This window comes from Tasmannia lanceolata, unplaced genomic scaffold (genome assembly GCF_043159265.1).
Source record: "Tasmannia lanceolata isolate RefF3 unplaced genomic scaffold, GAP_Taslan_0.1 ptg000003l, whole genome shotgun sequence".
NCBI lineage: Eukaryota > Viridiplantae > Streptophyta > Magnoliopsida > Canellales > Winteraceae > Tasmannia > Tasmannia lanceolata.
The window spans coordinates 18,008,606-18,030,261 of NW_027518680.1; the positions used below are offsets into that span (position 1 = coordinate 18,008,606).

The 21,656-nt window shown below is 35.9% G+C and overlaps 2 protein-coding genes and 1 non-coding gene across 7 annotated transcripts in view; 2 read left to right on the top strand and 1 right to left on the bottom strand.

Annotated features, from left to right (window-relative positions):
* Nucleotides 1-347: 347 nt before the first annotated feature.
* LOC143853175 (putative beta-1,4-xylosyltransferase IRX9H) lies at nt 348-10,771 on the top strand. Its single transcript, XM_077362914.1, has 4 exons — nt 348-2,214; nt 8,781-9,027; nt 9,416-9,598; nt 10,355-10,771. The coding sequence occupies exons 1-3, from the start codon at nt 1,307-1,309 to the stop codon at nt 9,584-9,586; spliced, it is 1,326 nt and encodes a 441-aa protein (XP_077219029.1). The 5' UTR covers nt 348-1,306; the 3' UTR covers nt 9,587-9,598; nt 10,355-10,771.
* LOC143853186 (uncharacterized) overlaps nt 10,179-21,656 on the bottom strand; it is an 86,159-nt gene continuing 74,681 nt past the window's right edge. For 4 of the 5 annotated variants that reach the window (XR_013237060.1, XR_013237058.1, XR_013237057.1 and 1 more), the window contains 2 exons: nt 12,623-12,726; nt 10,179-10,621 (listed from right to left, as the gene is read on the bottom strand). The gene's annotated coding sequence lies outside the window, so the exon portion shown is untranslated. Of the gene's footprint in view, nt 10,622-12,622; nt 12,727-16,730; nt 16,948-21,656 lie in introns of those variants that run through there. The other variant, XR_013237055.1, reaches the window with a different exon arrangement.
* TRNAS-CGA (transfer RNA serine (anticodon CGA)) lies at nt 12,331-12,412 on the top strand. The gene has a single exon. It is a non-coding gene; the product is annotated as a tRNA-Ser (tRNA).

Genomic DNA, 21,656 nt, shown 5'->3' on the forward strand with positions numbered 1-21,656 from the left:
AAGGAAAATAGAATTACAAATGTGGAATATTTGCAAAAAAGCAAAAACTGATATGGAAAAGCCCATTTTCCCACCCTTTAGGGATTTTATTTCCTAATAAAAACACACGGATTTCGTTTTCCTGAAAAACTAGTGCAAAAAGAAGGGCAAGCAGTTTTCCTGGAAACCTTTTCCAACGCAAGTAAACAATCTAGGAAAACTTTTTTCTGCACAGATTCTCTGGATTTCTTTTGCTAATGCGACGTAAGATACCCGGGAAACATTTTCTTTTCCTTTTCCAGGAAAACAAGTGAACAGAGCCTAAACCCTTTCATTTTCCCTCTTTTTCCTTTGTTTCAGAAAGCTCTTTTAACCAATCATAGAGAAAAAATACCAAAAACTCTATCAAAAGATCTACGAGCAATGAAATCATTTCTCCATTAATCAGTCGAATCCGGTAAAGTGCATTTTATACTATTAAGTGTTTGGGGTTTATTTGAGTAGTCTCAGATTTGGAATGATGGAGTTTGGTTGGTTTTGTTAATGGGTATTTGTTTTTCTTTTTTATTTTTTGGTAATTTTTTATTGATTGTAGATCAGAAAATTTATAGCAGAGTTTTTGCATATTTTTAGGATTGGGAAAGAAATGAAGGGTTTTATATGGTTGTTGATTTGTGGAGTGTTTGATGAGTGTTCAAGTGGAACTAGTTTTAGAGTACTGGTTGTTGGAGCAGAAGGAAACTTAAAATGAGGGTTGTGATATGGGATTCGATTAGATGTGTCTATTTTGTTGCATTGGGGTTTTGATTAGTATGTTGATTTTGTTTCTATAGAGGTCTCTTAGTAAGGACTAAAGAGAGATTGGATATTTTCTCTTAAGGATATCAGATTTTGTTTCTCTTTGCTCTCTGTGTTTTGAGAAGGTATCAAAATGAAATTCAATTTTTGCTCCTTTTCCATTGTTGCAATAACAGATGTTCTTATTTGCATTACTTTGGAATGGGTCTAGTTTCAGATGAGTGTGTGTTTTGTGATGAGAAATTGAAGATTTTATCTATAGGACATGGGATTCGCGCTTTTGGGTGTCTAGGTGCTTTTTAATTCAAGAAGTGGCCAGCATGAAGTACAATTTGATGTGTATTTTGTAATTCATTTTGGATGTTTGTGCTTTCAAAAGCCCAAAAGGTGAGTGGAGGATGTTTTTGATCTGGGTTTTTGGCTGTGATGGTTTATTTGATTAGCTTTTCTGCACAATTGGAAAAAGGGTTTCCTTTTTCACGGATAGTAGATTGATTTCTGAGAAGCAATTCCATGTTTTCTAGTAAAAATGGTTTCATTTAGAAGAACTATGTCTATAGTGCAGCGAGATGGATCTGTATCAAATGGGGAAGCATTTTCAGTCTCTTCTACCTCTCAAAAGTGGTCTTACACACAGAATTACTCGTCGTCTGGAGGGCTAGCTGCATTGTTTAGTTCAATGGATTTTCCTGAGGCTCTGCATAGGACTCGCGCTGTGGTTCTTGGTATTTTCTCACAGAGATCATCTTTCCATTTGGAGAGGTCAAAATCAAAGGGACAGCTCTGGAAGAGGGCTTTCTTACATTTCTTCGTTTGTTTTATGGCTGGGATTTTAATTGGTTTCACTCCCTTCACCTTTGTGGATTTCTCCATAGATCTTGTATCCAAGAAACATGCTTTTTCCTTCATGGTGACCCCTCCAAAAGCAGGCCATCATGTTGATATGGTGGGAAATAGTGGTTTTTCCCCTGAGAATTCAGATGTCATGGAAAACATTAGATCGGAAAAGGAGGCCATAAATGAGCCAAGAAATGAGATTTCTGATACCTTTTCCGCGCCATATCCTGTTCAGTTTTCAGATTTTGCGTATCAGAAGCTTTTGATAATTGTGACTGCGACGAACCCTCGACCATTTCAAACGTATTATTTGAATCGTTTTGCTCACACTTTAAGACTCGTTCCGCCTCCTTTACTTTGGACAGTTGTGGAGATGTCTTCCCAATCTACTGAAACTGCGGAAATCTTAAGAAAATCTGGGATTATGTACAGGCATCTTGTGTGCGAGGCAAATCTGACCAGCATAAAAGATAGACATGTTCACCAAAGAAATCTGGCCCTTTCTCACATTGAAAAGCACCGTCTCAATGGCATTGTGTACTTTGCAGATGACCATAATGTGTACTCAGTTGTTCTTTTTGAGCAAATGAGAGAGATCAGGTATTCCTCTTCTGTTTGAAATTTATCCTTACACGTTTTATTATTTTTGGAGCTTTATGATGTTTTTATACCACAAATTGTGACTGTGATTCAAAGGATTTTGCCCGTTGAACCTGCAAAAACATAACCAACAGGATAAGCCATATTTTCTTCTCTTAAACATCTTTTCCACTACTCCTTAATTACTACCTTTGTTTGGTTAGGAAACCTTACTGCATTTGTTTTAGCGATAACATAAAAAGTTCATTAGATGATAAAACCAATACAACAGGAAGGGACGGGCTGTGCCGCAGTAAAAAAAGATTACACGCACTGAAAATATTTTCTAACAAAATCAGAAAGGTAGCAATTCTACAATCTCCAAAGTGACCCTTTCTATTCCCTCTCTGGGAAGTCCATCCACCATTTCTTCTGCCATTCTTGAAATACATACATAAGAAGAAATGATAAGCATCTCCATGATAGATCTCACTAGTTGCCATGGGCTCAAAGTTGATTCTTTAGCCCATGAGGTTACGTCCTTTGAATCTCATACAATTAGGATAATTCTTCCTTGAAGATGTGCAAGGCTGCTAGGAAATCTCTCACTTTTTCCTCATTAGATATTGTTCTCCCCAAAGGACCAGAGAAAAATTTTACTGCATCCCACAGTTTGATGGAATTAGGACTTAGGAGGGTGTGGTCGCCAACTTGCTTCAACTCTTGCCTTTGGTACCTTGCTCACGGCCATTTATTTCCAATTCTCTGGAAAATTCCTTACTCGGTTTCCTTGAAAATCTCCTTCCTATACTCGTTCAACAAATGGTTGAAATTTTATTGTCCATAATCAATCTTACTATTGATTATGGTGGTAAGGATTGTAGGCGTCCGTTGCAGACTTATTCTAGGCGGGGCCACACTCAAGGGGCCCCATAGGGATATTTCTTATATTTTATTGTTCGTAGGGGTATTTTATGATTCGTAGGGATATTTTGGGGATTATTTGGCATTATCAGGGTTATTTTGGTTTTGTAGGGATTTTAGGGGTATTTCAGTCTTTTATGATTGTTGGTTACCTATATATAGGCCAGATTATGACTTTTGGATGATTATTGATTGATTTACAGCTTAATTGAATTCTTCTCCCTCTCTAATTCTATTTCTTTTCTTCTTCTTCTTCTCTGTCCCTAGCCTACATCAAATTGGTATCAGAGCAAAGATCCAAGAGCCAAACAGCCACCAATCCTAATTTCCTAATCTAGTTCTCTTCTTCTTCTTTTTGTTCTCTCTCCCTAGCCTACATCAATTGGTCACCTCCAAATTCTAAAGGCCTCACAGTGGAGAAATAAATGATTCAGCTTTTCCTCCTTTTCACAAATGGCACATGCACTCTCTAGGAAGGAAAACTTCTCTTAAGCATGACACGGTATTGAACTTTTCTGCTATGTCTCACTGTTTCATTTTGGTAATTTTCCCCTTCGAATATGTTTTTCCATTGGATGTCTTCATCTTATTGTTAAATATATGATAAAATCTTTTGCACAGTTACTTTTGTAAAATTTACTATTAAGTAAAGCTACATAACTGTTTAAGTGAATGCAGTTATCCTTTTAGTGGGTTCTTACATTTTACATAATATCATTTTCGTTAAGCCATTTACTATTGAATGATCATGTTGATGGTTCATTGAATTTTCTGTTCAGGCAGTGCTACGATTCAATTAATGATAACTAATATAGTGCTTAAATAACTTGTATTTAGAATGCCAGTGTCTATATTTTTTAACATCTTGTAAGTTGTGTGTAAATCCTTACTTTATACTGATTACGCCCTTCAAATAATTATTGTAGAAGAGATGGTGACATAGCTTTTCAGGACCATATGAGGGTATATAGCTTCCAAAGTCTTAACCTTGTTCCTTGTCTTGCCCTCATAGTCAAGAGTCTCACAGGATAGCTCTCTTACCAATTTGATGCTTCCTGCAAGTTGCAACTCTCCTCACATCCATCTTCTTGAACCAGGGTTTTGACAACCTGAAACTTGTTTGGGACTCGATTAGAACCTAGGTCCAAGTCCACTTGTGCTCAATGAAGATTAAAATGCTTATGTAGTCTGTTCTTTTGAGCATTCTTTTTATTAGGGGTTGATAGAATAAGAAGAAGGATGCAAGAAGAAGAAGAAGAAGAAGGAATACCAAGGGCATCACACCGATGTGTTTTTTTTGAAGGGGCAAAATAAGATTCAATAAATAAGGGCAGACCGAGAAAGTCCACGAAAATAATACAAGGAACGAAAGAAACTAGTACAAGATAGTCATGGAAGTAAATAATCAAACCACTCCAAGCCCACCTTCCCAACCCCGGATCTAGCAAGGGCATCTGCTTCCCTATTCGCCCCCTCTCCACATGCCTAAAAACAATGGAGGAACCAGAAATAATATATGAGTTCTCATAAAAAAAAACCAAGGAATCTCCAAGGATGGGCCGAGGAACCACCAAGCCACATCACATTCTTTGAATCTAAATGCACACATCAAGCATATTTCTATCAATCCGCTTAATGCCCTGGCATACCCCCCCCCCCCCCCCCCCCCCCCCCCCCCCGATGGACCTGGATTACCCAAGCTCGAACCATCAAAATTCAGTTTAAACAATCCGACAGGTGGGTTTTCCCATCCTAAAACAGTTGGGGACCTTGCCTTCCTGCAATGGCATACCTCCTGCCACCCTTCTCATAAGTCAAAAGCCGACACAAATCGAAAAGAAGGTAAGTTTCTGGCCCAGGCAATAGTCAAAGCTATCACCTTAATATATAAGCAATACGATGACCTCGATTTCCCCTCAAATACTCTCGAATTCCTCTCCTTCCAAATAACCCACCATTTTGCTAGCAGACATGTATGCCATAAGGTCTTGCCTTTCCTTTTCCATGGCACCGCACTCCAACACCGAATAACCTCTAGTAAGGATGAAGGGCACACCCAGCGTATACCAAATCTGGATAGAATATATCCCCATATCTCCCTCGCCACCCCGCAATGGATGAACAGATGACCTGTGGATTCACCATCTTCCACACACAACGGGCAATGATCTATTAGTCACATACCTCGTTTCTGGAGAAAATTGATCTTTTGTATGCACTCCCGAATAGCAGCCCACCCAAATATGGATACTCTGGGTGGCACCTGGATTTTCCACACTCTAGGTGATAAGGAGGGAGCACCACAGGGCACTAAACAATGGTAAACGGATTTAGCAGAGAGAGAATCAGAAGAATTCCATGACCATATTCTTTTATCATGACCAGCCATACTGATGTAACAACCCTCGAGCAATTGTAAGAACCACAAGGAGTCCAACTCTCTATCAAAAAAGTCTCACACCGATGTTCTTCCTATGGAATCACACCGTAGAGCAGTCCAGGCATTATACCAAGACGAAAGGACACCACATTTATAGGCTGCAAATATCAAACTGAAATTCTATTCATAATCCTCTCTACACTTGTCATTAAGGTTTACACACGTGTGTGTGTTTGTGTGTGTGTAATATTTATATAGATAGATCTATCCTATAGCTTTTAGATTCTTCTCCTGACTCAAAACCTTAGAAAATGTGGGCCCACTTATGACGAAAGTCCAAACTTTAGTTTTCACTTAAAACTCATAAAAACAAAAACTAATAACATGTGGGTGAATGAGGTGTAGGGTTGCCATGAGGTGTAGGGTTCAAGACTGCTACAGAGGGATTGAGTAAAGCTCTTCGGAAAAAAATAATAATAATAATAATAACATGTGGGTTCATATTGGCATGAATAGACAAAGCTAATTTAAAACAAAGTACTAATTCATCCCAAATACATTAAAATCCCTAATAAGACCAATATACCCCCATGAAAATAAAAGACTGACCCTAAAATTCCATTAAAAAAAGACAGACCCTAAAACACTTATGATGGGCCCCATCATCATGTTTGGCTCCCTTTCGGATTTTTGTGAAGGATGGTCCCCATCAAAGATAACTCATGGTTTTATACGTATAATATTTTTATGTTTTGCTTCTAATGGGTAATTGAGTCCTAGTGTGATTAGTATGTAGATGTGAAGAGATGTACTATGCCATCTTCAAGAAAATAGGAGAGCTTTCCATTGGAGTTTCTAAGAGTGGAATTCGTTGTTATCTTTGTATGGATTCCCTTCTTCAAACGTTTTCGATTTGTATCACTTTTCTAGATATAAAGACCATCAAGATACTCTTTGTGGCTATTTATAGCAACTTTTCTTTCAATAGTAACATCTATATATCCTCATCTATGGCATTAGTATCTTCTCAAGGGAGCTCTTAAATTTCATGGAATGACCTAAATAAAGAGAAAGTGCAAAAAGAACTCTATTGAGATCTACTACTCCAAATATTATTTGTATATATAGGAAATATCCTTGTGAGCCAGAAGACCCAAACAGAACACTCATCAAGCAACAATTCTAAGGGTCATATAACAATTCTAAAGGAAATACAAACATGTACATGTCCATGCTCGTGCTATAAATTATGATCATAAATGAATGTGATATTGGCTAAGTAGATGTTGGGGCCACATGTGGATTGCAAAGTGTTACACCTGACAGCATTATGAAGTCCAATGCATTTGTACAAGTATGCAATGATATTGGAGAGTATCACTTCATATACGCATTAACGAGAGAAAATGTATCTAGATAAATACAAATATGTATGATTCAAGCTTAGGGAACCCTTGTCCAGCCTTTATTGGGGGAATCCTTGTGGATCTAGCAGGGAGGTTTAATGGGTGTTCTTGAGTCTGAATAGACTGGAAGGCCTACATGAGGGGAGAGTGCTTGTCCTTGGAAGGGCATCATTCTCATCTACTTGATGCCCTTGATTCTTTGTTGGTTGAGGGAGACTCACTTAATGCTATTCGATGGGTTAAGGATTGGATGGGCTTTCCTTGGAGATTCTCCGATGCTCGTGAGGAAATTCTGGATCATATTGAGGACAACATTGCATATGTTATATTAAAAACTAGAAAGATAAGATAAATGTTTCATCCTGATAGATCTGTTGCTGTGTGTCAGACATGTGAATCTGACATGTTGGCCTAATTTAACAAGTTTTAAAATTGAAGCTCCTTGTAAACTTGTATCTGGGATGATGCAAGGTTTCTGAATAAGAAGAAGACTCGTATTGCCACTTGACACTAACTTAACCTTCCAGTGATTTATTATGATGATTTAAATTTTACCATGCCACTGTGTATCCAATTTTTGCAGTACGAAGGTAGAGTACTTGAGGAGATGGAATCAGATGCAATTCTAGCATATTTTTTATTTTATGTTAATTTGTGAATTTCAGAAACCTGAATCCTCTGAGGCAATTTACAATAGCAAATGCACTTATTGAGAATTCCATATTCAAAGAAACCAGGAACAAGTAGTGATAATTCATTTCAGTGTTGTAGATATTGGTTAAGTCATTTTTCTATCCAAATCACAAGTACTTCTTGAAGTCGGTATCTATATTTGTGAACTTGTTCAATTTTGTTTGTTTTTAGTTTAATTCAATTTTTGTTTGTTTTTAGTTTAATGTACCTTACATCTTACTATAAAAGAAACGTACCTAACATCTTATCTGAAGATGAGTTCAAGATATGTGTAATTGAAAAAAAGTAAGGAATGTGATTAAAGCAGCTTCAACAATTTCTTGTCGACTAAGGTGTTTTCTTTTTCTTTTTAAAATCTCCATGACTTGCACAACTTGGTTGCAGGCATGGTTTTAGATGCCGTCCGAAACCAAGACGAAATAACTGACATGTTCTTTTTTCATCTCCACCGAAACGAAATCCTTTAGTTTACATGTTTTGATTTTGGTAACATTTCGTTCATGTCGACCAAAACATCTGTTGACATGTCAATTTCGACCAATGTGGAACTTTTGTTTAGAGCTAAGTGGGGTCCATTTACACACACAAAAGAAAAGAAATAAAAAAAAACCACAAGAAAACGATGCATTTTTTTTTTTTTTGAATGGTAAGAAGGATGCATTCTTATCAAGAAGTTGGGCTGTTCTGGTAATACTATAAGGGAGCCTTATTTGGTTATTTCTTGGAGGTACAAACCCATTTTCTTAAAATTTTCATAATATGGTTACTTTTTTAACTGATCCATTTACCCTGCTAAACAAGTGATGTAAGATATTCCTTTTTGTTTCTAATTCCCTCATCTTCATCAATGGAAGAAGTTTGATTAACATTTGTGTTTGTTAATCCCTTTTATCCTTCTTTTGCTATAGTAATTAATAATGATGCACACATGAATTCCTTTCATTTTTTGTGAGGATAACATTTTAATTGTTCTTTTGGAAAGCAAATTTGGTGTAAATGGACATTAATGCTTAGTGAAGCGCTTTTTTATGTTCTCTCTGATCCTTTGATCATTCATAGTTTAAACACAATGCTCTCTGCCTCATGAATTTATTATTTTCTTTATTAATTTTGAGATTTGTCCATCAGGGTATATGTTGTAGCATTGCCATGACTAGTTTGTTTTTTTTTTTTTTGACTCGTAGACGTTTTGGAACGTGGCCAGTTGTCATGCATATAAGAAGCAAGAACAGAGTAGTATTGGAGGGTCCTGTGTGCAACAGCAGCCAAGTTATTGGATGGTACACAAATGAAAGAAGTAAGAGAAGTCGGAGATTCCATGTCGACATGTCAGGATTTGCCTTCAATAGTACCATACTTTGGGACTCTAAGAGATGGCATCGGCCCACTCCCGAATCTATTAGGCAGCTAGACGTCAAGGAAGGACTCCAAGTAAGTTGTTTCTCCTCAAATATGCATGGTTTGAAATTTCGGCCGAAATTTTGGCTGAAGTTTAGGATATCGGCCGGGACCGACCAAAAGTACCTTGAATTGGTGTCGGTTCCAGATTTCGGCCGAAATTTTGGCCAAATGTAATTTTTAATTTTTTTCGGAATTTCAAATTTTGGCTGAAATTTGGGCCAAAATTTTGGCTAAAAATTTGGTTTTTTACGAAATTTTGGTATTTCGGCTGAGGCCGAAACCGATACCGGAGCCGAAATTTAAACCTTGCAAATATGTAACCGCTGGCATTGCTTGTGTTTCTTTGCTGTTCAATAATCTCATCCATCCTAGAACAATAATGTTGATCCTAACTACTAAATTGGGCACGCCTTTGCAGGCGAGTACATTCATAGAGCAAGTTGTGGAAGATGAAAGCCAAATGGAAGGCTTACCAAAGGACTGCTTAAGAATCATGGTTTGGCATTTGCATCTTGAAGCTCCTCAACTTTCCTATCCTCAAGGCCGGTCAATGCAAAAGAATTTGGATGTTGTTGTCCCCTTGCTGTGAAACCAGCTCTTGGTGAGCCATTTATTGAACATAAAAATGTCTTAGTCTGATAATTATCTTTTGCATGTCGCTTTATATGAATTTTCAAAATGGACTTTTCTAACTAGATTTTATTATCTATTTAGCATCCTTTTAAAAACTGTTTTAGAATCTAAAGCCTTGATAAGAAGACTGGATCGATTCTAATCATAAAGTTGGCTCTTAAACCAAAAGGGTTAAATATTTTTATAAAGACAATAAAAAGCAGATCACTTTTTTTGAAAGGTAAACATCAAACTGCATAACACTTGAAGAAACCAAGACATTTCCAAATCATCCATATTTTAACATTCCACATGAAGTTCTAATATACCACATTTCGTAGCACTTTAAAATAGTACTGAACTATTTGTATCTCCCAAATCCATCAGATGTGGGGAAGAAGTCAGTATTGGTATGTAACCTGCAGTTCCATTCCATTTTAGTGTATCCTATCGTTTATGTATTTGCCTTTTTTCCTAATTGAATCCAACTTGATCCATTTCAAATAAAAAAAAAATGAATCCAACTTGAATTATGAATCGTCATTTTCAGTGGCATTCAAATTGAAACATAAAATCAAATCATTAATCAAACTTTCATACCACTGGTTTAGCTCTGTTGATATTCACATGTATTCAATTACTACTATAATTTTCTTTGAGAAATTTGCATCACTGTTGCTATCATTAGATCTGTTTTTTGCCTCTTTTCCATGTTCTGAATTTGTGTCATCTTTTCATGTTACAGGAATTTATGAAGAAATACAGCTCTTCCTGCTAATACCGTCCCCTCCTGCCTAGATCTTGACCACTGTCTGCAATTTATTCATCAACTGTTCAATGGAGGCAAGCGATGTGCCTGTGAAGGTTTTTGTCAGATTATTTTATTTTAGCCATTTTTTCTTTTCCAGGCAATACATGATCATGTACAGTTATTTGAGTTTGCTGTTCAATCTCCTCTGGATGCTCCGTGAACGTGCGGACTTGCAATATCTAGAATTGTTGAGGCGAAAACCTGCACGAACTCAAAATTCATGCATTTAAGGGTGGTTTTTTGTTGCTTCAATTAAAATGACATGATTTGGGAGAATGTGAAAAATCCCAAAATTGTACTTTGTTGCTCAATTTGATATTATAGGTAAAATACATGACCTCTTTTTATTTATATTTTTCCAGTGTCTGTGGAGGGTGAGTGTTCTGTTATCTGAAAGTTGGTAGCATTGCATGCTTGTGGGGATGTTTAATTCTTGGGTGGATTTGGTTTGATGGATTTTTCTTTGCCTGAAATCATGCAAACAACAACTGATTGTTTTTATGCAGGAATTCAGAAATCATCACCCCAACTAAGTTCACCCCACCACCTGTCTTGTCGCGGTGTTCTCTAAGCGTCGAAAGGAAGAAAATGAGTGAAAAATCAGCCATTGAACATCTCTAGGAATTACCAAGTTAACAAAAAGCCCACACTGTTGATTTATGTTTTTCCTTAACTGATCTAATTGGTCTGAGTCATGGCTTCGATTGATAGTTGCCTGGTTCATTGAGTTTGATGAACATGATCCATGGATTGATACCTAAATTGACTAATTAATTTGTTAAATTGAATTGTAGTTTTGACAGGGTTACAAACATAGAACTGTTGTGACTTGGCATGCATCTGAACAATTGATATGGTGATCCACGACCCTACATTACAAATACGATTAAGCACAAGCAAAATGAATGATCCTAACCCCATTCAGTCCAAAGGAGAAAAAATTGTTTTCCAGAATGGGTCTAGCAGTTAAACAGAAGTACTCCGTGCTAATGTACCTTGGATGATCCACATGTTGGGTCAAGTGTGCTGATGAACACATTGAACTATCCCTGTGGCTACCTAGTCAGTAGTCACCCGCTCTTATCTCTTTTGGAAGGAGTAATAATCAAATAAATTAAAAAAGAGGAAGTCTAAACTGAAGGGAGCCCCTAAAAAGAGGTGAAAGGGCTCCGCCATTGGCTGCACTTCACCATCATGTTTGACTTTTCAGCCGTTATTAATGCATTATGGTGATGTGTAGCCAATAGGAGAGCCCTGTCACCTCTTTTTTGCGAGGGCTCCCTTCAGTCAAGAATTCCTCATGAAAAAAAAATCAAGATATAAAACTCAAGGCTACTGATATTGGGACTACAATGTTTTAATAATTGTACAAACTATGCTTGTCTTTCGCATATCAGAGCTTTTTTGGAAATGTATTAACTTCTGGCAACTGTTTAAATAATAAAAGACAAGACGAGTTAGTGAAATTATCAAAACACAGCAGTACCAATATTAGTAGCCAAACTCAAATATTATTTTTGAATTCTTCGTTATTCTCATTCTTTCCAAGATATTTGAAAAATTCAAATAATGTCAATGATACCATCTTCTTCGATTGAATGATAGGCCCATACAAATAGTGAAATCTTAACCGTCCAATCAATGGCTAACAAATGTCAATCATTGATATTCAAAGCCCTTGATGAGAGAGGCAACATCTCATCTAGTGGTGTGGACCAACAGTAACACCCCAAACTTGTTTTACTATGGTGGGTCAGGTCCCTGTGGGGACATGGAACCATAATATCTCCACCCTTAAAAAAAACATTGATTAAAAAAGACGATATCGTCTCTCTCTTTCTCTCTCTCTCTCTCTCTCATGCTCCCTCTTTTATTGTTCTATATAGAAGAATAAAAACATAGAATAAGAGGTCGATATGTCCGAGTGGTTAAGGAGACAGACTCGAAATCTGTTGGGCTTTGCCTGCGCAGGTTCGAATCCTGCTGTCGACGCTTTTGATTTTATATTTTATCCTTTTGTAGGCCATTTCCGTTTTCAACTAACAATTTGTAGGATACCATTTACGAGTTTTTATGATGTGCTTAGTTTTCTTCTTTGTAAAAAAGTATGGGAAAACAGAAGTAGAAATAGAGGCCAATTGCCTTTATATGATGGCCTTTCAATGGATCATGGATCAAATTCTCCTTTCAAACTATGTATACCTTTTGATTTGTGGAGGGTGGGGCGGGAGGCAATCCAGATGCACAATGATTCTCTTCGATGGAGGATCTGATGATGATCAAATGTCCTCCTTTCTCTAATGTACCTACAAAGATAAGGATTTCTTTGGTGAATTCTTGACCTAGTTAGAGGTGTTGTGATTTATACTTTTTTTTCATTAGTTCTAACTTCTAAGTTCTAACTTCCTAATAATTGCACCTTGTTGTTGGTGTGGATTGACGGGCCAAGCTCCAACTGATCGACCTAGGACCAAGGTTTTAGATTTAGGTTTCGGAGTGCGTTTCAGTACTCACCGAAACTGAAATTTCAGCCAAAATTTTGAAATTTCAGACTAAATCTAACGAAATCAAAAAACGCTTATTTTATAGCGGACATAATTTCGATCGAAATTTCAGGATAATATTAAATAATTATCTAGAATCCAGTTTTTTGGGTGAAATCCCTTAAATTTCAGGTTCGGTCGAAATAAATTAACGTTTCGATTAATAGCTATTCGATTCCGGTCTCGACCGAAACTCGAAATTTCGGACAAAATATAAAGAAATCAAATAACACTTATTTTATAGCATACATAATTTCGATCAAAATTTCAATTATTTCGGCTGAAATTTCGGGATAATATTAAATAATTATCTAGAATCCAGATTTTTGGGTGAAATCCCATAAATTTCGGACGAAATTGCGGGAGAAGCGAAATTTTGAGCAAAATAAATTAACGTTTTGATTAATAGTGATCCGATTTCGGTCTCGACCGAAACCCGAACTTTCGGACCGAAATTTCAAATTTCGATCAAAATTTAAAACCTTGCCTAGGACTAATTGGATGAGCCTGTTAGATTTTTTAAAGTATTTTTTAACATATTTTTTATTTTATTCTTATTTGATTTTTACTTTTGAGAGATGTGTGAGGATAATATTGTAATTTTGTATCTAAGGCCATTTTTGTCACTTTATTGGCCTAGCTTGCACATGTGTGCCCCATCTTTTCTTACTTTCCTCATATTTCAAATTCAAACTCTACTTGAAACTCTAAACACACCACCACTTCCCTAATCATTTATGTCTCCACTTTTTCATACACACTAACACTTACCAAGTCATTAATTCTCCGAGAAATGATAGAATGAAGGGCGCCCTTGCAAAAATATGCTTCAAGGGCATCATTATTGGTTGATTTATGCAAAGTCAACATGGTTTCCACTTTTTTAGGCGCCATCCACTTTTTTCGGCGCCACACTTTGCAGAAATTAACCAATATTGGCGCCCTTGAAGCTGATTTTTGCAAGGGCACCCTTCATTCTATCATTTCTCTAATTCTCCACTTTCTATTGACTAGCTAAGCCAAACTTATTTAGTCATTTTTGTAGTGATTCTCTACTAGCAAGACCCACATTGAAGCTCCATTGTGTGCAAGCATGTGATTGAAGAAAAGTGCCAACTTGCCCCATATTTTTTCCACATTTTGAAAATTTATTCTTTCTATTGTTCTTAGCTTGTATTCTGCTCTTTTATCCTAGATGGGAGTACATCTTGTTGATGTTTGTTCTTCTTCTACTTTGTTGTTGATCTTGGGCTAGTGTAAAGTCTGGTTTCACGATTTGAGAAGCAGATATTCCGGTATTGTGAAACATGTCTTTCTCTTTATGGCTGACCCGAACATCCAAAATCAATTTTCATTAAAAAGACAAAAGAAAAGAAAATGAGAAACCTTAAAAGCTAACTTCTACATGAAAGACTTAATTCAAACATATTTCTCCAAGATATCCTTGCCTTGCTGGTGAGTAAGCAATGGAAATATATAAAGTGAGTCACAGATAGTAGTAGGTCACTGTCATGAAAGATAAAAAAAATAGATAGTGGTAAGGATTGAAATTTCGGTTTCGGTTTCGGCCTCAGCAGATGATGATGCCGAAATCTGGTTCTAGGATTGATGGCTGGTAGAACTCCAACCCATGATCAACCTACGCTCATAGAAAAAGCGTTAGGGGACCCGGAGTTGTGGTTCTAGGGACCAATCCGATGCTCAAGTCAGAAATCGGCAGAACAAGAGAACAAAGCTAGAGGTTGAAGCGAATTCTAACTCTTAACAGAGGTGATAGAATGTGTATCTTTGAGTGTGGGGGTCTTACTTATGGAGAAGGAGTCCACAACTGTTTAGGGAACTTGGCTCAATAGGAGTCCTTCCGTATTGGGCGGTTTCCTTGGGAGATAAGTACTAAGTTTCCTTAATGGAACTGGTTTCTATCCTGGGCAAGCGATCTTTCTGGAGAGTTTCCGTCCCTAAACAGGACTTTCCTTCGGTGGCGCTTTCCACCTTAGAGACATTACTATTCCAGATATATGGGGAATCCTCATGGGATTCTACCTTTAAGAGGCAGGTTCGGTTTCTAATCCAGGGTGATGCCAGGTGTCAAGCATCTAAGGGACATGCCGATTTTACCCCTAATAGCCGAAAACGAAATATCAGTGGAAATTTCAGTTTGGGTTTGAATTTTAGTAAAAATGTTATAATTTTGGCCAAAATTTTTAATTTTTGGTCCCGGCCAAAATACGAAATTTCAATATTTCGACCGAAATTTAAAACCATGGTGGTAAGGGTCCTCGCCAAACCCAAGCTTACCTACCTAAAAAAGGTCATTGTCATGAATGTGAAGCCGAAGTGAAAACACTAATCTATATATATATATATATATATATATATATATATATATATATATATATATATATATATATATATATATATATATATATAGAGAGAGAGAGAGAGAGAGAGAGAAGAGTGTTCCTGCTTAGCTGCTCAGATAGCTTATCTGAGAAGCTGCTTCAAAAACTCATGTGGCCCACATTTTTTGGGTGATCCCAAGGATAGGGTGTGTACCAAAAATGACCCCTTTAGGATCATCCTAACCCTGCCATTTGTGAAGGGAAAAAATGGTCAAAAATATTGTCTGTCGATTTTCCCCTCCACCTTTGATTGGGTTAGGATGATCCTATAGGGCTGATTTTTGGTACACACCCTATCCATGGAAGTGCCTTTCAAATGAATGCTTTGAATCACACAAAAAATGTGGGCCACATGAGTTTTTGAAGCAGTTGCTCAGATAACCTATCTGAGCAGCTGCGCTGGAACACTATTCTCATATATATATATATATATATATATATATATATATATATATATATATATATAGAGAGAGAGAGAGAGAGAGAGAGAGAGGAAACAGTTGGTGAGCTTAAGCTCACCAAACTTATGGTGAGCTAGCTTGCCCAATCACATGGGGCCCACTTTGTTAGGATGATCCAAACCATTCATTTGAAAGTCCCTTACATAGATGGGGGGTGTACCAAAAATCAGCTCCATAGGATCATCCTAACCCCTCCATTTGTGGAGGACAAAAATGGACAGACACAAATCTGCCCCATTTTTGTCCTCCACAAATGGAGGGGTTAGGATGATCCTATGGAGTTGATTTTTGGTACACCCCCTATCTATGATAAGGCCTTGCAAATGAATGGTTTGGATCATTCCCCAAAATGTGGGACCCATGTGATTGGGCAAGCTAGCTCACCATAAGTTTGGTGAGCTTAAGCTCACCAACAGTTTCTTCATATATATATATATATATATATATATATATATATGAGGAAAATGATTGTGAGCTTGAAGCTCATATAGCTTATATGAGCTTGAGGACCCAAACACATGTGGGCCCACATGGTTAGGATGATCCAAAGCATTCATTTGAAAGACCCTTACATAGATAGGGTGTGTACAAAAAATTAGCTCCATAGGATCATCCTAACCCATCCAAAAGTGGAGGGCAAAATGGACAGACACCGTTTGCCACAAATCTGCCCATTTTTGCCCTCCGCTTTTGGAGGGGTTAGGATGATCCAATGGAGCTGATTTTTGGTACACACCCTATCTATGATGAGGCCTTGCAAATGAATGGTTTGGATCACCACAAAAAATGTGGGACCCATGTGTTTTGGCCCTCAAGCTCATATAAGCTATATGAGCTTCAAGCTCACAATCATTTTCCTCTATAGGCGAGAGCAAAAACTTACATAGATAATGACTTCCAAGGCTGCCTTAATGTTTCTTTAACAAAGCAGTGAGTAGTTAAAAAGATCACGGCTTCAATGTTAATTTAGATCGAAAACAAACAAAAAAGTGAAAAAATAAAGAGTGCAATAAGTTATTGAATTACAATTCTTCCATATATGAAAAATCCATTTGAGATTTTATGTTCTTGCGCAACTCAAAACGTATCTTCTTGTGCAATCAAAACCATTTCCTGGATCTCTTAAAACAAAATAAAATCAGAAAAGATTTTTGTTAGCAACAACCAATGGCAGATAAAAAACAACTAAGAAATTGTAGCACACCAAATCAAAGAAAGAATTGAACCCTAAGATTAATTTTTGTGTTTTATTCAAAATCAAGAATGTTGCTACCATATATTTGTCATGGGCGTTACCATAGGGTATTGAAACCAGCCAAACAATGGAAGGGCCATGCCAACTTGACAAACTTCCTCATAAATGCATGTGTTGTTAAACTCAAGGAAGAATTTACACCACTCAGGAGACCCCAAAATCACCATTACATCAAATGAACAGATTTGCAGGATTTAAATCAAATGAACACAAAAAGAGACCCAAACAGATTAAAGAAGTAAATCAAGACCCATAAGTAGCTACAAAAAATAGAAAAATAAAATGTAATAAGTAATAAAAACCTGCAAATAACTCTACAAAGTAGAAATGGAACACGTCGTAAACATGGTCCATCTATCCAAATGATCACTCATTAGATGATTAAATAATTATAATCTTGGAAGTAGAAACAAAATATTGAAAAGAGAGAGAAAAATTGCAGAACTGTAAAATTGCAATTACTTGAGATAAAGATAAAACGTGAAAGCTCTTCACTTTATTTATATTCGACTGTTTAAATACACGAAGTTGCTTGTTTGGTTCTAATAACCATAACCTACTCTACATAAAATAGAACTCTTCCTTAATACTAATCACCTAGAGTCCTAGGATATACAAACTCTATCCCAACATAAGATCTATCCACACACTTCTCTAGATAATAGAAAACTCAAACTATAGTTATCTAACATTAAACTCAAAACAAAAAGGACTCTTAAACAAAAACGATTGACCAAAGCTTTCCTTTTTTCATAAATTTTTAATTTTTTCCAAACATTAAATTTGGAGTACAAAATGAGATTTGTAAAGTGAGATTTAGAGATAGAGAATTGGAAGGTTTGACTGGACTTGGGATAAAGATCCCAGGCTGCCTACGTACCTCGTGGAAGAGGATCAAGCCAATGTAGTTCGGAAACATACTTTCCTAACTACTAAAAACCATAACTTTTTCAAATGTTTTTTATTTTCAAATTTCTGATGTTTTTGAATTTTAAAAATATTTCAATGTTTTTGAGTTTTGAAAAAATATTTTTAAATGTTTTTGAGTTTTAAATTTCTAATGCTTTTGGATTTTAAGATGATTTCAATATTCTTGATGATTTAAATTTCCAATATTTTTAGATTTTTCAAATGATTTCACCCTTAAAGGGAGCAAACACAACAACAAACCAGGACAAAACCCTAAGGCTAATGGGGAAACCTTGAACAAGCAAACTAGTGTCCCAAGCACAGGAAAATGATATGATCCCAAGTAAGCAAAGCTCTAATGAGACTGGGTTAGTCTCTAACAAAGGGAGTGACAACAACACTAAAGGAGAAACTCCTAACTAACAACATTAAGGAGGGGTGCAAATAAGCTAACATGTCTCACAATTCTATAAAAGAGGGGGCAAATAAGTCAAAGACTTGCTACTAGAAGAAAATAAACAAGGGTGTTAGTGAGACTGAGCAAGTCTCCTAGACACAAAGATGGGCTTCAAGTATCCCCATCATTGCCCTTGCAATGATAAATAAGGGATTAGGCAACTAACAGACCAAGTTGGTCTCCAACTAGTAGGGGGTACAAGTTGGGGTACAACTTAGAGAGGGTTCTATAAATGAGGTCAAGCATGCTCTTATGAGTAACTTTCTAATGTAACTGAGTTTGCCTCCTAACATCTTTTAGTTAATCATTTTCACATCTTTCATTTTAGTTTTGATTTCCACTTGCAGGCATTTAACATTTTTGCATTACAAAGCATTACATAAATCATTGAATTCAAGGCATCAAAACATAGCAAGACTCAAAATAATTAACGTAAGCATGAGTGAAAGGCTATAACATATATAATATTAGAAAATAAACTTAAAATATTCAAAGTATTTCATCTCACCCATCACAAACTAGGCTAAGCATGAATCAAGCATCAAAAGCATGCATTTGCATTCGACATGAAAGCTGATAATTTGTATTAAAAATAACACTATAAAAATGGCAAAACTAGCAAATGTGATACACATCAAAGTTGTAGGGGACACATCAGGAAACATTTGATAAGTTACGTATTTCAGACGGTTCTTGCCGGAAGTGGCCAGAAAATGGTCATCTTTGGGCTGATTTCAGATTTCATTTATGCAGTTTTGTTTTGAAAAGTTTCAATTTTGTTTTAAAAAACAGAGAAACCAAAACACATTTTTAGAAAACGTGTTCAACGCCAATGTTTTAAGCAATTCATTGAGGAAAACTTTCTAAGTTGACAACTTCGGCTGGATTTGACCGGAAGTAGCCAGAAAATTACCATCTCTGGTCAAGCCGCAAGCTGGAAATAGGGTATTTTTTGCTGAAATCTTAAAAATGTCATAACTTTTTCATTCCTTAGCCAAATTAGGGCCATGATATGTCAAATTGAAGGTCTTGGAGTGCTCTCCAACCGCATATGATCAATTCTTTTCAGATTTGACCTAAAATAGCTAAAAATGATAAAAAAAATTAATCTGGACAGTATGTAATTTTAAGATTTTTCAAGACATTTCAAAGCCAAAATTCACATCTAAGAAGCCTAGTTCTAAACCTTTGCATTACATATATTTTTAGATTTAAATTAATGAATATTAGGCTGAAATTTCAAGCTTAAGATGATAGAAATAAGAAAAATCAAGGAGATTTTCCATTTGAGCCTTTGAAAATGGTTGAAATAGTAAAATCGACATAACTTTTTCATTTTTAACCCGATTTTAGCGTAAAATATGTCAAATCGAAGGTCTTGAAAAGCTCTACAACTTTTACATTTATCACTTTTGTAAATTCTGACCAAAATTTAGCAAAAAAGCACAAATACAAATCTGGACAACATGTATTTCAATATTTTCAACACTTACAAGAGCATTTCACATTAAAACCCTATATCTATCATAGATTTCACTAGATATTCACATCACACTCATATTAGCACATAAATTTTTGAATTCCAAAGCATAACACATCAGATCTAAAGATTTTGACAAAAAATCATTTAAGAATTCACCATTTTAACCCAAATTTTCAGTTGAAATCTGAAAATTGGAATAACTTCTTCGTTTCTTAACTAATTTTAAACCATAATATACCAAATTGAAGATCTCAGAAGTCTCTACGATCTTACTTGAAAGATTTTACTCAGATCTTGCCAAACATTGATGAAAACGAGCAAAAACTATGTTGGACAATATGTAATTTTGTCATTTTTACATCAAAATTCAACCAAAACTCAAAATCTGTGGAGAATTCTTTTAGATCTTATTATTAGACATGATTTTAAACATGTTTTGATGGAATTTAGCCATACGTTGTTAGATCTAACCATTTTTATGCATATTTACCTTAAATTTGTCATTTTTAGGTTAATTTTCAAGAGAAAACTTAAAATAAACTCAAAATCCACCAACCTTATGTGAGAAACTTTAAATTCTAGCATCTCTTAGACTCTTCTCTTGGATCTCTCCTTGAAAATATTGACATAGACTATGCATAATGGGGCGATGATCAAAATATGGTTTAAAATTATTTTAAAATATGCTATATTTTAAAATTCTTTAAATTGAAATCAATTTTCAAGTTCACTTTCTGCGAGAAGAACAAAAAATAATTCTCAATAGATTAGTTCTTTATTTTTAAAATATCAAAATTTCATTTTTTTGAGATAGAGTACAATATGTAATTTGCCAACCAACTACTTATGGGTAGACAAAGCAACTCCAACAGTTCAGCTGCAAATGATTGTAAAGCATTCGATCCATATAATATTAAGCAAATTGGAAAGATTCTCAGTCTAACATTAGATTTGAGTACTTATAATTTTATCTATCATCCTAAGGTAACATCTGTAGACACCCTGATTTTGCTAAGCCTTCTTGCATTTTAGGATGAACTTCACCTCAATTTAAGTGTTTTAGTGTTGATTCGCAATCCTGAATGTCTCTAGGGGGTTCCATTGATCACCGGAAGATGAGAATTCAAGTTTTCAAACAGGTGAAAAAACTTGCTATTTTTGAAATTTCTGAATTTTTGCACTACAGGGGTATTTTGGTCATTTCCAATATGTCCCATTTGACCCTCGAGTTGTGTCTGAGAAATCTTGAGTGATTTCATGAATTTTGAAAAACCTGCTAAATTTAGAACTCTCAGGGGTTTCACTTGATTTGGAAATTTTGTGAGATAAAAATATTTTGTGCATTTTCAGGGGATTCCATGTGATCTTGTTTGATATCACCCACCAAAAGGAGCGAATTTAAAAATTTGCTATTTTTGAAGATTTACCTTTGAAAACTTTCTATTTTTAACTTTCCCCTTTGAGGACGATCCGGTTTAAAGGCATTTTGGTCGCTTTTTGATATGTGTTGATCAAACAAGGTCATGATGGGCAAAAACGATTTTCCAAGGGGTAAATGAGGTTAGGCCATGTGTATAGGACCCACCATATGCATCACATGGTGTGGGTCCACAATTATAAATTTCGAATTATTATTTTAAATGGGTTGGATTTCATAAAAGATGAGAAAGAGAAAAGGGCTAATATGATCAGATCACTAAAACGGCTATAACTTTTTAATCACTTG

Coding starts and splice junctions, on each gene's coding strand:
- LOC143853175 (XM_077362914.1), top strand. CDS start 1,307: ATGGTTTCATTTAGAAGAACTATGTCTATAGTGCAGCGAGATGGATCT. Junction 2,215..8,780: donor GAGCAAATGAGAGAGATCAG/GTATTCCTCTTC, acceptor TTTGACTCGTAG/ACGTTTTGGAACGTGGCCAG. Junction 9,028..9,415: donor ACGTCAAGGAAGGACTCCAA/GTAAGTTGTTTC, acceptor ACGCCTTTGCAG/GCGAGTACATTCATAGAGCA.